Here is a 13,965-nt window from a genome sequence, read left to right as displayed (position 1 = left end):
TACAAATAGCTCAATTTCGTTTCTTTTTATGGCTGAGTAATATTCCATTGTATATATCTGCCACATCTTCTTTATCCATTCATCCGATGATGGGCACTTAGGTTGTTTCCATCTCCGAGCTATTGTAAGTAGAGCTGCAATGAACATTTTGGTACATGACTCTTTTTGAATTTTGGTTTTCTCAGGGTATATGCCCAGTAGTGGGATTGCTGGGTCACATGGTAGTTCTATTTGTAGTTTTTTAAGGAACCTCCATACTGTTCTCCATAGTGGCTGAACCAATTCACATTCCCACCAGCAGTGCAAGAGTGTTCCCTTTTCTCCACACCTTCTCCAGCATTTATTGTTTCTAGATTTTTTGATGATGGCCATTCTGACTGGTGTGAGATGATATCTCATAGTAGTTTTGATTTGCATTTCTCTAATGATTAATGATATTGAGCATTCTTTCATGTGTTTGTTGGCAGTCTGTATATCATCTTTGGAGAAATGTCTATTTAGGTCTTCTGACCATTTTTGGATTGGGTTGTTTGTTTTTTTGTTACTGAGCTGCATGAGCTGCTTGTAAATTTTGGAGATTAATCCTTTGTCAGTTGCTTCATTTGCAAATATTTTCTCCCATTCTGAGGCTTGTCTTTTGGCCTTGTTTATGGTTTCCTTTGCTGTGCAAAAGCTTTGAAGTTTCACTAGGTCCCATTTATTTTTATTTCCATTTCTCTAGGAGGTGGGTCAGAAAGGATCTTGCTGTGATTTATGTCATAGAGTGTTCTGCCTATGTTTTCCTCTAAGAGTTTGATAGTTTCTGGCCTTACATTTAGGTCTTTAGTCCATTTTGAGCTTATTTTTGTGTATGGTGTTAGGGAGTGATCTAATCTCATACTTTTACATGTACCTGTCCAGTTTTCCCAGCACCATTTATTGAAGAGGCTGTCCTTTCTCCACTGTACATTCCTGCCACCTTTATCAAAGATCAGGTGACCATATGTGCGTGGGTTCATCTCTGGGCTTTCTGTCCTGTTCCACTGATCTTTCTGTTTCTGTGCCAGTACCATACTGTCTTGATTACTGTAACTTTGTAATAGAGTCCAAAGTCTGGGAGCCTGTTTCCTCCAGCTCCATTTTTCGTTCTCAAGATTGCTTTGGCTATTCGGGGTCTTTTGTGTTTCCATACAAATTGTGAAATTTTTTCTACTAGTTCTGTGAAAAATGCCAGTGGTAGTTTGATAGGGATTGCATTGAATCTGTAGATTGTTTTGGGTAGTAGAGTCATTTTCACAATGTTGATTCTTCGCATCCAAGAACATGGTATATCTCTCCATCTATTTGTATCATCTTTAATTTCTTTCATCAGTGTCTTATAATTTTCTGCATACAGGTCTTTTGTCTCCTTAGGTAGGCTTATTCCTAGATATTTTATTCTTTTTGTTGCAATGGTAAATGGGAGTGTTTTCTTGATTTCACTTTCAGATTTTTCATCTTTAGTGTATAGGAATGCCAGAGATTTCTGTGCATTAATTTTGTATCCTGCTACTTTTCCAAATCATTAATTAGCTCTAGTAGTTTTCTGGTAGTATCTTTAGGATTCTCTATGTATAGTATCATGTCATCTGCAAACAGTGACAGCTTTACTTCTTCTTTTCCGATTTGGATTCCTTTTATTTCCTTTTCTTCTCTGATTGCTGTGGCTAAAACTTCCAAAACTATGTTGAATAAGAGTGGTGAGAGTGAGCAACCTTGTCTTTTTCCTGATCTTACTGGAAATGGTTTCAGTTTTTCACCATTGAGGATGATGTTGGCTGCGGGTTTGTCATATATGGCCTTTATTATGTTGAGGAAAGTTCCCTCTATGCCTACTTTCTGCAGAGCTTTTATCATAAATGGGTGTTGAATTTTGTTGAAAGCTTTCTCTGCATGTATTGAGATGATCGTATGGTTTTTCTCCTTCAATTTGTTAATATGGTGTATCACGTTGTTAAATTTGCACATATTGAAGAATCCTTGCATTCCTGGAATAAACCCCACTTGATCATGGTGTATGATCCGTTTAATGTGTTCTTGGATTCTGTTTGCTAGTATTTTGTTGAGGATTTTTGCATCTATGTTCATCAGTGATATTGGCCTGTAGTTTTCTTTCTTTGTGACATCCTTGTCTGGTTTTGGTATCAGGGTGATGGTGGCCTTGTAGAATGAGTTTGGGAGTGTTCCTCCCTCTGCTATATTTTGGAAGAGTTTGAGAAGGATAGGTGTTAGGTCTTCTCTAAATGTTTGATAGAATTTGCCTGTGAAGCCATCTGGTGCTGGGCTTTTGTTTGTTGGAAGATTTTTAATCACAGTTTCAATTTCAGTGCTTGTGATTGGTCTATTCATAGTTTCTATTTCTTCCTGATTCAGTCTCGGCAAGTTGTGCATTTCTGAGAATTTGACCACTTCTTCCAGGTTGTCCATTTCATTGGCATAGAGGTGCTTGTAGTAATCTCTTATGATCTTTTGTATTTCTGCAGTGTCAGTTGTTATTTCCCCTTTTTCATTTCTAATTATATTGATTTGAGTCTTGTTCCTTTTTTTCTTGATGAGTCTGGCTAATGGTTTATCAATTTTATCTTCTCAAAGAACTAGCTTTTAGTTTTATTGATCTTCGCTATCGTTTCCTTCCTTTCTTTTTCATTTATTTCTGATCTGATTTTTATGATTTGTTTCCTTCTGCTAACTTTGGGGTTTTTTGTTCTTCTTTCTCTAATTGCTTGAGGTGCAAAGGTAGGTTGTTTATTCGAGATGTTTCCTGTTTCTTAAGGTAACATTGTATTGCTGTAAACTTCCCTCTTAGAACTGCTTTTGCTGCATCCCATAGATTTTGGGTTGTCGTGTCCCCATTGTCATTTGTTTCTAGGTATTTTTTAATTTCCTCTTTGATTTCTTCAGTGATCACTTCGTTATTAAGTAGTGTATTGTTTAGGCTCCATGTGTTTGTATTTTTTACAGATCTTTTCCTGTAATTGATATCTAGTCTTATAGCATTGTGGTTGGAAAAGATACTTGATACAATTTCAATTTTCTTAAATTTACCAAGGCTTGATTTGTGACCCAAGATATGATCTATCCTGGAGAATGTTCCATGAGCACTTGAGAAAAATGTGTATTCTGTTGTTTTTGGATGGAATGTCGTATAAATATCAAGTCCATCTTGTTTAATGTATCATTTAAAGCTTGTGTTTCCTTATTTATTTTAATTTTGGATGATCTGTCCATTGGTGAAAGTGGGGTGTTAAAGCCCCCTACTGTGAGTGTGTTACTGTTGATTTCCCCTTTTATGGCTGTTAGTATTTGCCTTATATATTGAGGTGCTCCTATGTTGGGTGCATAAATATTTATAATTGTTACATCTTCTTCTTGGATCGATCATTATGTGGTGTCCTTCTTTGTCTCTTCTAATATTCTTTATTTTAAAATCTATTTTGTCTGATATGAGAATTGCTACTCCAGCTTTCTTTTTGTTTCAATTTGCATGAAATATCTTTTTCCATCCTGTTACTTTCAGTCTGTATGTGTCTCTAGGTCTGAAGTGGGTCTCTTGTAGACAGCAAATATATGGGTCTTGTTTTTGTATCCATTCAGCCAATCTATGTCTTTTGGTGAGAGCATTTAGTCCATTTACATTTAAGGTAATTATCAATATGTATGTTCCTATTCCCATTTTCTTAATTGTTTTGGGTTCGTTATTGTAGGTCTTTTCCTTCTCGTGTGTTTCTTGCCTAGAGAAGTTCCTTTAGCATTTGTTGTAGAGCTGGTTTGGTGTTGTGAACTCTGTCCTCTTTTGCTTGTCTGTAAACGTTTTAATTTGTCCATCAAATCTGAATGAAATCCTTGCTGGGTAGAGTAATATTGGTTGCAGTTTCTTCTCCTTCATCACTTTAAATATGTCCTGCCAGTCCCTTCTGGCCTGCAGAGTTTCTGCTGAAAGATCAGCTGTTAACCTTATGGGGATTCCCTTGTGTGTTATTTGTTGTTTTTCCCTTGCTGCTTTTAATATGTTTTCTTTGTATTTAATTTTTGATAGTTTGATTAATATGTGTCTTGGCGTATTTCTCCTTGGAGTTATCCTGTGTGGGACTCTCTGTGCTTCCTGGACTTGATTAACTATTTCCCTTCGCATATTAGGGAAGCTTTCAACTATAATCTCTTCAAATATTTTCTCAGTTCCTTTCTTTTTCTCTTCTCCTTCTGGAACCCGTATAATTCGAATATTGGTGCATTTAATGTTGTCCCAGAGGTTTCTGAGACTGTCCTCAGTTCTTTTCACTCTTTTTTCTTTATTCTGCTCTGCAGTAATTATTTCCACTATTTTATCTTCCAGGTCACTTACCCATTCTTCTGCCTCAGTTATTCTGCTATTGATCCCATCTAGAGTATTTTTCATTCATTTATTGTGCTGTTCATCGTTGTTTGTTTCATCTTTAGTTCTTCTAGGTCCTTGTTAAATGTTTCTTGCATTTTGTCTATTCTGTTTCCAAGATTTTGGATCATCTTTACTATCATTATTCTGAATTCTTTTTCAGGTAGACTATTTCCTCTTCATTTGTTAGGTCTGGTGGGTTTTTATCTTGCTCTTTCATCTGCTGTGTGTTTTTTTGTCTTCTCATTTTGCTTATCTTACTGTGTTTGGGGTTTCCTTTTTGCAGGCTGCACGTTCGTAGTTCCCGTTGTTTTTGGTGTCTGTCCCCAGTGGCTAAGGTTGGTTTAGTGGGTTTGTAGGCTTCCTGGTGGAGGGCACTAGTGCCTGTGTTCTGGTGGATGAGGCTGTATCTTGTCTTTCTGGTGGGCAGGTCCACGTCTGGTGGTGTGTTTTGGGGTGTCTGTGGACTTATTATGATTTTAGGCAGCCTCTCTGCTAATGGGTGGGGTTTTGTTCGTGTCTTGCTAGTTGTTTGGCATAGGATGTCCAGCACTGTAGCTTGCTGGTCGTTGAGTGAAGCTGGGTGCTGGTGTTGAGATGGAGATCTCTGGGAGATTTTTGCCGTTTGATATTATGTGGAGCTGGGAGGTCTCTTGTGGACCTGTGTCCTGAAGTTGGCTCTCCCACCTCAGAGGCACAGCACTGACTCCTGGCTCCTGCACCAAGAGCCCTTCATCCACATGGCTCAGAATAAAAGGGAGAAAAAGTAGAAAGAAAGAATTAGTAGAAGTAGAAAGAAAGAAAGAAAGAAAGGAGGGAGGGAGGGAGGAAGGAAGGAGGGAAGGAAGGAAAAAAGAAGATAAAGTAAGATAAAATATAATAAAGTTATTAAAATAAAAATATAATTATTAAGAGATAAAAAGACAGATAGAACCCTAGGACAAATGGTGGAAGCAAAGCTCTACAGACAAAATCTCACACAGGTACATACACATACACGTCACAAAAAGAGGAAAAGGGGAAAAAATCATAAATCTTGCTCTGAAAGTCCACTTCCTTAATTTGGGATGATTCATTGTCTATTTATGTATTCCACAGATGCAGTGTACATCAAGTTGATTGTGGAGCTTTAATCTGCTGCTTCTGAGGCTGATGGGAGAGATATCCCTTTCTCTTCTTTGTTCTCACAGCTCCCAGGGGCTCAGCTTTGGATTTGGCCCCGCCTCTGCGTGTAGGTCGCCGTAAGGCGTCTGTTCTTTGCTCAGACAGGACGGGGTTAAAGGAGACGCTGATTCGGGGGGCTCTGGCTCACTCAGGCCGAGGGGGAGGGAGGGGCACGGAGTATGGGGCGGACCTGCGGCAGGAGAGGCCTGCGTGATGTTGCACCAGCCTGAGGCGCGCCGTGCGTTCTCCTGGAGGAGTTGACCCTTGCTCCCGGGACCCTGGCAGTGGCGGGCCGCACAGGCTCCCCGGAAGCGGGGTGTGGATAGTGACCTGTGCTCGCACACAGGCTTCTTGGTGGCGGCAGCAGCAGCCTTAGCGTGTCATGCCCGTCTCTGGGGTCCACGCTTTTAGCCGCGGCTAGCACCCGTCTCTGGAGCTCCTTTAAGCAGCGCTCTTAATCCCCTCTCCTCGCGCAGCAGGAAACAAAGAGGTAAAAAGTCTCTTGCCTCTTCGGCAGGTCCAGACTTTTCCACGGACTCCCTCCCGGCTAGCCGTAGCGCACTAACCCCCTGCAGGCTGTGTTCACATCCGCCAACCCCAGTCTTCTCCCTGCGCTCCAACCGAAGCCCGAGCGTCTGCTCACAGCCCCGCCCACTGTGGTGGGGGAGCAGACAAGCCTCTCGGGCTGGTGAGTGCCGGTCGGCACCAATCCTCTGTGCGTGAATCTCTCCGCTTTGCCCCCCGCACCCCTGTTGCTGTACTCTCCTCTGCGGCTCTGAAGCTTTTCCCCTCCGCCACCTGCAGTCTCCGACTTCGATGGGGCTTCCTGGTGTGTGGAAAACTTTCCTCCTTCACAGCTGCCTCCCATTGGTGCTGGTCCCGTCCCTATCCTTTTGTCTCTGTTTATTCTTTTTTCTTTTTCCCTACCCAGGTAGGTGGGGGCTTTCTTGCCTTTTGGGAGTTCTGAGGTCTTCTCCCAGCGTTCAGTAGGTGTTCTGTAGGAGCTGTTTCACGTGTGGATGTATTTCTGTTGTATCTGTGGGGAGGAAGGTGATCTCCGCGTCTTACTTTTCCGCCATCTTAACCTGTTCCTCTTCCGCCATCTTAACCTGTTCCAAGAGGTTTGATATTTTTTCCTCAGTCCTACTTTGGGGATCACCACAGTAAACAATAAGTAAAAATTGTATCTAGCTAACTGGGAGAGTAAAGTGGCATTTATTTCATGTATAGTTCATTTCAGTGATTATAAGTAAATGGGATGTTAGAAGATTTAGGAGGCTATCACAGTGGTAGAAGAATGAAATGACAAGACTCTGAATGAACAAACACTGTGTAAGTGAAAACCATGGAGAGAATGACAGACAAGGAAGAATCATTTGGAAAATATATGCAGAGTTGTATTAGAGGAATAAGGAGATTTGAACCAGTATAGTGAGAAAAATGGTTGGATCATTAGCAAAAATTCAGTTCATGGATTTTGGCATCCACCTTGGACCATTGCTAAATAGAATCTCAGTGTGGTTTTGAGTTTTTCTTCTTATGTATAAAGGTGAATATCTTTGTGTGCGGTCAAGAGTCATCTGCCTTTCTCTTTCTATGAACCATCTGTTCATTCTCTATCCCAAAACTTTTTAAAAAATATATTGCTGATCTTTTACTTTTCTAATTTGAAAATGTACGTATGTTAGGGATATGAGCCTTTGTCTCTGACGTAAATACAAATATTTCCCTAGTTTGTCACCTGCAGTTTTACTTTGTTTATTGTGTTTTGCCATGCAATTTGTAATGCCATTAAATTTATCACCCTTTTTCCTTATTAATTCTTTATTTTGAGCCATAGGTAGGAAAGTTATGCCCACTCTCACATTAGAATAGAATTCATCCATGTTTTCATCTATTACTAGCTCTTGTGTTGTTTTATTGCTTATTGTGCATGAATATCTTATCCATTTGGGCTCTAGTATATTGTATGAAGAATAGACACAATTTTATCATTTTCTGTCTCTCCTATTCGGTTAATGTTCCTATTCAAAAATCCATTTTCCGTTATTATTTTGAGACGACTCCTTTATCATAAGCTCAATTTTCAAATGCAATTTTGATTATTTCTGGATTTTTTTTTTTTTTTTTTTTGCGGTGCGCGCGCCTCTCACTGTTGTGGCCTCTGCTGTTGCGGAGCACAGGCTCCGGTCGCAGAGGCTCAGCGGCCATGGCCCACGGGCCTAACCGCTCCCCGGCATGTCTGATCTTCCCAGACCGGGGCACGAACCCGTGTCCCCTGCATCGGCAGGCGGACTCTCAACCACTGCGCCACCAGGGGAGCCCTAATTTCTGGATTTTAAAGTCTATTTTACTGGCATACATTTTCTCCCCTCACATAATGCCCAGGAAGATTTTCTTTCGTGTCTCATAGTTGAAGCAAAACAGTGTAGCAATTAACACATTTTTGGATATTTTTGGCGTCTGTCAACCTAGATTTGAATGTAAGTTCTGTCTGACATTGTCTCTTTGACTTTGGACAAATTACTTAATATTACAAATCTCCTAAGTTCTCCTGTGTAAAATGGGAATGATTTACAGAGTTATCAATGATTACTTATATAAAGCATTTAGTACAGTGTAGGATTCAATAATTGGCAGCCGTATTATTTTATTCTTATCATTATTGTTATGCTAAATGCATATATTCCACAGTTATATGATTTGACTTCCACTTTATCTTCACTTTGGAAAAAAAGAATGTTGTAGTATACAAAGGAAAATGATACAATTCAAGGAAATTTCAACTCACTAAAATGGCTGCATTTAAGAAATATCCTCTCTGGACACTGAGTAATTCAAAATATTTTATTTATTTCATATGATTGATTTATTTAGCTGAATACTTATCTTAAGAAAAAATATTTGCCCAGCTAGAACAGGATATTCTTATTTTAATTTCCAAGCAATTTGGTACAAATTACTAGTCATTGTCACAAGATATGGTGAAAGACGATGCAGATTATAATTAAGATTTATGTACCACTAAAATACAATTTTATAATTCAAAATTTGTTCTCAATACACGTTATATCTCTTTTATGTGATGAAGTTTCAAATTAATTAAAGCACTCACTTAATAAAAGATATTTGGAAAATCATCCAAACAGGTATTTTCACCCTCTTACTCATAAACTAATGAATGATATACCACATTTGCATCTGCTTTCCCTAGACTGTATAATTTTGAAACTTAATTTACTAATAAAATTATGATTTTGTTCCTCAGTTAATGAAGGGAAATAGATATAGCAAATACACATATTACTTATTGTTCTCAATTAAGTGCTGAAATATCAATGTCTTTCAGGGACTCCTGAGGATTACCCACGATTTTTTCATATGCATCCAAGGACTGCAGAACTTAGTCTCCTGGAGCCAGTAAATAGAGACTTTCACCAGAAGTTTGATTTGGTTATTAAGGTAAATTTAACTAATTGCTTATCATTCTTGGGTTTATAAATATAGCTAATGTTCTAATGTTCTTGTGTTTATCAGTGAATACTCTAGAGGCTACTGTAAGGACTTTTAAGCTATAAAAATTAAAATTAATTTGAACTGCAATTAACCAGTTTTTCTTTAAAAAGGTGAAGTGCAACGGTTCTAGCACATTATCTGTGTTGCTTTTCTTTAACATAACTTTTTATATTACAGTGCTATTCAAATACTGATATTTTTATATGTAATAAATGCCTTGGTCAAATGTATGTAATTCTACATACTGTAATTTATTACATCTTCTAACATTTAGTTTAGGTTTTGTTTTCTGTTTGTTTGTTTGTTTTTTACCAAGTGGATCTAATTTTTGACCACAAAAGCTTAACCAATGAATGTATTTAAAAAGTGCCTGGGGCTTCCCTGATGGCGCAGTGGTTGGGAGTCCGCCTGCCGATGCAGGGGACATGGGTTTGTGCCCCGGTCCGGGAGGATCCCACGTGCCGTGGAGCAGCTGGGCCTGTGAGCCATGGCCGCTGAGCCTGCGCGTCCGGAGCCTGTGCTCCACAATGGGAGAGGCCAGTGCAGTGAGAGGCCCGCGTACCGCAAAAAAAAAAAAAAAAAAAGTGCCTGGATTTATATATATTTTCATTTTAATAATGTGTTATGTTTTTAAATGTTATTGCTTTTTCAAAACTAAAACGAAAAGATCTTGCTTGTCCAGAAATTATTTTAGTATATGTTTCATTATTTATTTTGAAAAATGATCTTCAACCACAAAATTTTTCAAAGCTAAGGGAATCCATTTGGCATTACAATTTTGATTTAATAATATATAATATATTGTAATAAAATCATTACAAAGGTATTGTGGAAACCCAGATGATCTATCCGTTAATTCTTAGAGACTTTACTGAGAAGGTAAGATTTGAGCTGAGCAGTGAAAGAAGAGTATGAATTTACCAAATAGAGATCGAGGCTAGGAGAAAAGCATTTGAAGTAAACAGAAATAAGCAAGGACACACAGTATGTCTAGTGTGTATTGTCTGACTTTTTCATATCTAAACATGCAACAAATAGATATAGATATGCAGCCCTATGGCATTTTTTTTAAATTTAGAAGTGTTAAAAGGAAGTAAGGTAAAGAAGCTTACTGAGCATGTACATTGTACAAGGTATTTTATGTATATTTTATAGCCACAACCTTAGTACTTACTACTATGCTTATGGGTACAAATGTCAAAACTAAAGTTCAGATAGGGTAAGTGATTGAATCAGAGTTACATCACTAATAAGCAGCAGAATTGAAATTCAAATTTAAGTTTATCTAAGCTAAAGCCATACTTATTTCACTTCACCAAGATGCATTTCCTTAGAAATGGTTTTCTGGTTTAATTATCTGTCAGTGCAACTGCAAACAATAATACATCGATACATTTAATTTTAGCTCAAATTAGGACATATTTTGTTAGCGCCGATTATGTTATACACACTAGATTCTGTATTTATTTATTGTTTTTTTGTCCTTGAAGAATGGGTAGTCTAGAAGGGGAAAGAATCACGTAAGCTGATAAATCAAATATAACACATCAACTGCTAACAGGAAGGCAATGTAAAAGCTCTAACGAAGCACAGATTAATGACATTTAAATTAATCTGGGACTCAGGGAAAATTTTCTGGGGATTATCCCAAGCTCAGTGTTGTATTGGATGGCTTGGCTAATGAATGAAAGCAGGAAATACGTTTGACCATAAGGAAGAACAGAAGCAAAAGCTTGGAGGCATGATGTACCAGGCTACGAGCAGTTAACAGGGAAATGAGGTATAGAGCCAGACCCTGGAGAGAGCCTTATGTTCGACTGCAATTTCCTTGGATTTCATTCAGTAGGGGTTTGGGAGTCATTCAACAAAGGAAGGCTCTTTCTACCATTTATGTAAAATAGTCACGCATGAGATTCATCTTGCACGGTTTTATTTTAATTATCATTGGACTATATAAAACTCCAAAACGTGTTTCCATCGTCTCCTGTGGATCTACCTGGAGCCCTGTGGTGCTACACTCTGTGGGAGTTAAGAAACTTGACAAAGCACTGTTTCCAAACTGCCCCACTTGAAATCTGAAATCAGTTATTTTTCTTTATTATCAAAGTCAGTTGTCCTGGTGTACCCAGGTATAGTGAAACTCAGTCTATCAATTATAGAAACAAAAATCAATTGGGACAAGCCACAGATAATTTTTTTTGTTTTAATAACACTTTATATTATTAATGGAAGTTTTTACCGACATTATTAGATTCAAATTATTGTGTTTTGTGTGCAGTCACGGGGATAATAAGCAAAGGTATCAATCTGTAAGAATAATAATGTGCCACTTGCTTGAATGTTAGCTGAATATTGTGTCTTTGTATAAGGATCCATTGAAGTGCTGCAATCTGGTAGTTCTCTGCAGTAAGTCTTTCAAATTCTTCCCTTTTTCTTATTTTAATAATGCTTCATTTTTCATTGGCCATAATTTTTTTTTATTGGACTTGATCCCAATTTCTGTTTTGGAAGCTAAGGAAAAATAAAATACAATGAAGTATCCTCTTTTAGACTTTGAAGAAGAATTCTGCTTTAAAAAGCTGTATGCACATTTAACAGCTGGTGTCACAAATTAGAAATTTATCATCTTCATTTTATCTATTTCTGCCAGTTATTTACTAAGTATACTGACAAAAATGTGAAGGTGAAACTAGGAAGGCAAAGTGGAGTAGTTCACCAACTTTAGAATATTAAAGGATTAAAACACATCTAATTAAAAGAGAAAAGGGTGTTCCATTTCAAAACACTATTCCAAATTTTACATAATTGCAATCATTTAAGCACACTTTAAAATGAAACACACATTTTGAATAAGAATCATAGCCAGTCCTGGGTTTGGCCAGGACAGTTCATGTTTATGCCTGTTGTCCTTGTGTAATTATTTATAACACATCTTTCACCCTCAAAAGTGTCCCAGTTTGGATGAAAGTTTATGCGATCACCATAGTTATACAGCAAAAAACAATTATGCAATAGAAATATGAAAGCACATTTTAGATTCTAGATGATGATGAATTAGTTCATGCATGGAGTGTTTCTAACAAAGTCCAGAACATTCATCTTCATTATTAGAAGTGCAGTATTTTTTTAAAAAAATTAATAATTTATATATTTATACTCTGGGCATCTAATACAAGCATTAAATGGATAAATTATCAATAATTCACTGTCAGTTGCTCAAACATAATTTTTTTGTCTAAATCTCACTTTTTAAAAAACTTATTTCTTTTATTTATTTCTTTTTGGCAGCATAGGGTCTTCATTGCTGCGTGCGGGCTACTCCTTGTTGCAGTGCATGTGCTTCTCATTGCGGTGGCTTCTTTTGTTGCAAGCATGGGCTCTAGGCACATGGGCTTCCGTAGTTGTGGCTTGAGGGCTCAGCAGTTGTGGCTTGCAGGCTCTAGAGCACAGACTCAGTAGTTGTGGCGCACGGGGTTAGTTGCTCCGCGGCATGTGGGATCTTCCTGGACCAGGGCTCGAACCTGTGGCCCCTGCATTGGCAGGCGGATTCTTAACCACTGTACCACCAGGGAAGTACCTGTCTAAATCTCTTTAATTAACAACTAATAAGAAGGGTCACAATGATACCACAAATATCACTGTATCATGGTCCCTCTGATTTTCATGTTGTTGTTCATTGACCTACTTATACTGCCTAGCAGGCTGACCTTTAACATCTTTTCTTTCCACATAATGGGCATAATTAACCCTAAGCTCTCATCAGTCACCCTGCATACTTTTCTCTGCCAGCCATACTCAACCACTTGCACTGCCTTAAACTCACCATGCTCTTTCTAGCCTCCATGCATTTGCTGTTCTTCCTGAATCATTCCTCCTTTTTTTTTTTTTAATCAACAGTCTAATTCACACTGATATTTCATTGATGCTTTGTATGCTAAGACAGACAATTCCTCTGGAAAGGCATGACCACTGATCGGAAGCCCTTCCTTGCATCCTACTAGTCCCTATGGTTGCTTTGATCATTCTATATAGAATTTGCCTGTTTATTTTCCCCTGACCTTTATAGGAGGGAGGGCAGATTGTAATATATTTCTTCAACATTGTGGCTCAAGCCCATAAGCCTATCCACGTACAATGTATAAAAGTGCTCAAGGGCTTCCCTGGCGGCACAGTGGTTGAGAGTTCGCCTGCCGATGCAGGGGACACGGGTTCGTGCCCCGGTCAGGGAAGATCCCACATGCCGCGGAGCGGCTGGGCCCATGAGCCATGGCCGCTGAGCCTGCGTGTCTGGAGCCTGTGCTCCGCAACAGGAGAGGCCACAACAGTGAGAGGCCTGCGTACTGCAAAAAAAAAAAAAAAAAGTGCTCAATACATATTTCTTGTAATGGCTTTCTCCCTGGCACAGTAAATCTTTTAAGGCTGCTGGATTTGGGTACTGCATCTTCATTGCATTTAAATACATATATTTGAAAGTGCCTGTATTTGATAGAATTTTATCCTGCCTCTGTGCAAGGAACTTGTCGAATAAATTCAATCCCTGGAAAAAAGCCATACCTATATTAAGACAGTTTAAAGCTATTTATGACTGTATTTAAACAAACAAACAAAAAATTCTCCTTCTAAGGAAAATATTTTACACAGACAGTGAGCCACAGAATTGAAACTGGTGAGCTTGAATAGTAGAGTTAATTTGCCAGTTCTCCTGGTGAGTTACTTTGCTTTAGTAATCTGAGAGTCACAGGACAACAGTGTGCAAGAAATGATTGAGGCCTACAGGAACAGTGACTACAGCCCTTGATCCTACACATGAATCTCTAATGCCACAACCCTAGAAAATATTTGGCCTCTATTTGAATAATGATATCAATTTTACTTTACTGCTTAGGAATTCAGTG

The 13,965-nt window shown here is 38.4% G+C and overlaps 1 protein-coding gene across 8 annotated transcripts in view; it reads left to right on the top strand.

Moving 5' to 3' along the window:
- The window catches only part of PCDH15 (protocadherin related 15), a 714,536-nt gene that overhangs the window by 384,562 nt on the left and 316,009 nt on the right, over positions 1-13,965 (top strand). For all 8 annotated transcript variants that reach the window (XM_065894178.1, XM_065894175.1, XM_065894174.1 and 5 more), the window contains one exon: positions 8,904-9,016. In XM_065894178.1, the coding sequence (XP_065750250.1) occupies positions 8,904-9,016 (113 nt within the window). The remainder of the gene's footprint in view (positions 1-8,903; positions 9,017-13,965) is intronic.

This window comes from Phocoena phocoena, chromosome 16 (assembly GCF_963924675.1).
Source record: "Phocoena phocoena chromosome 16, mPhoPho1.1, whole genome shotgun sequence".
In the NCBI taxonomy this organism is placed as follows: Eukaryota; Metazoa; Chordata; class Mammalia; order Artiodactyla; family Phocoenidae; genus Phocoena; species Phocoena phocoena.
The sequence above is the reverse complement of the archived record's forward strand: the minus strand, read 5'-3'. Positions and strand labels throughout refer to the sequence as shown.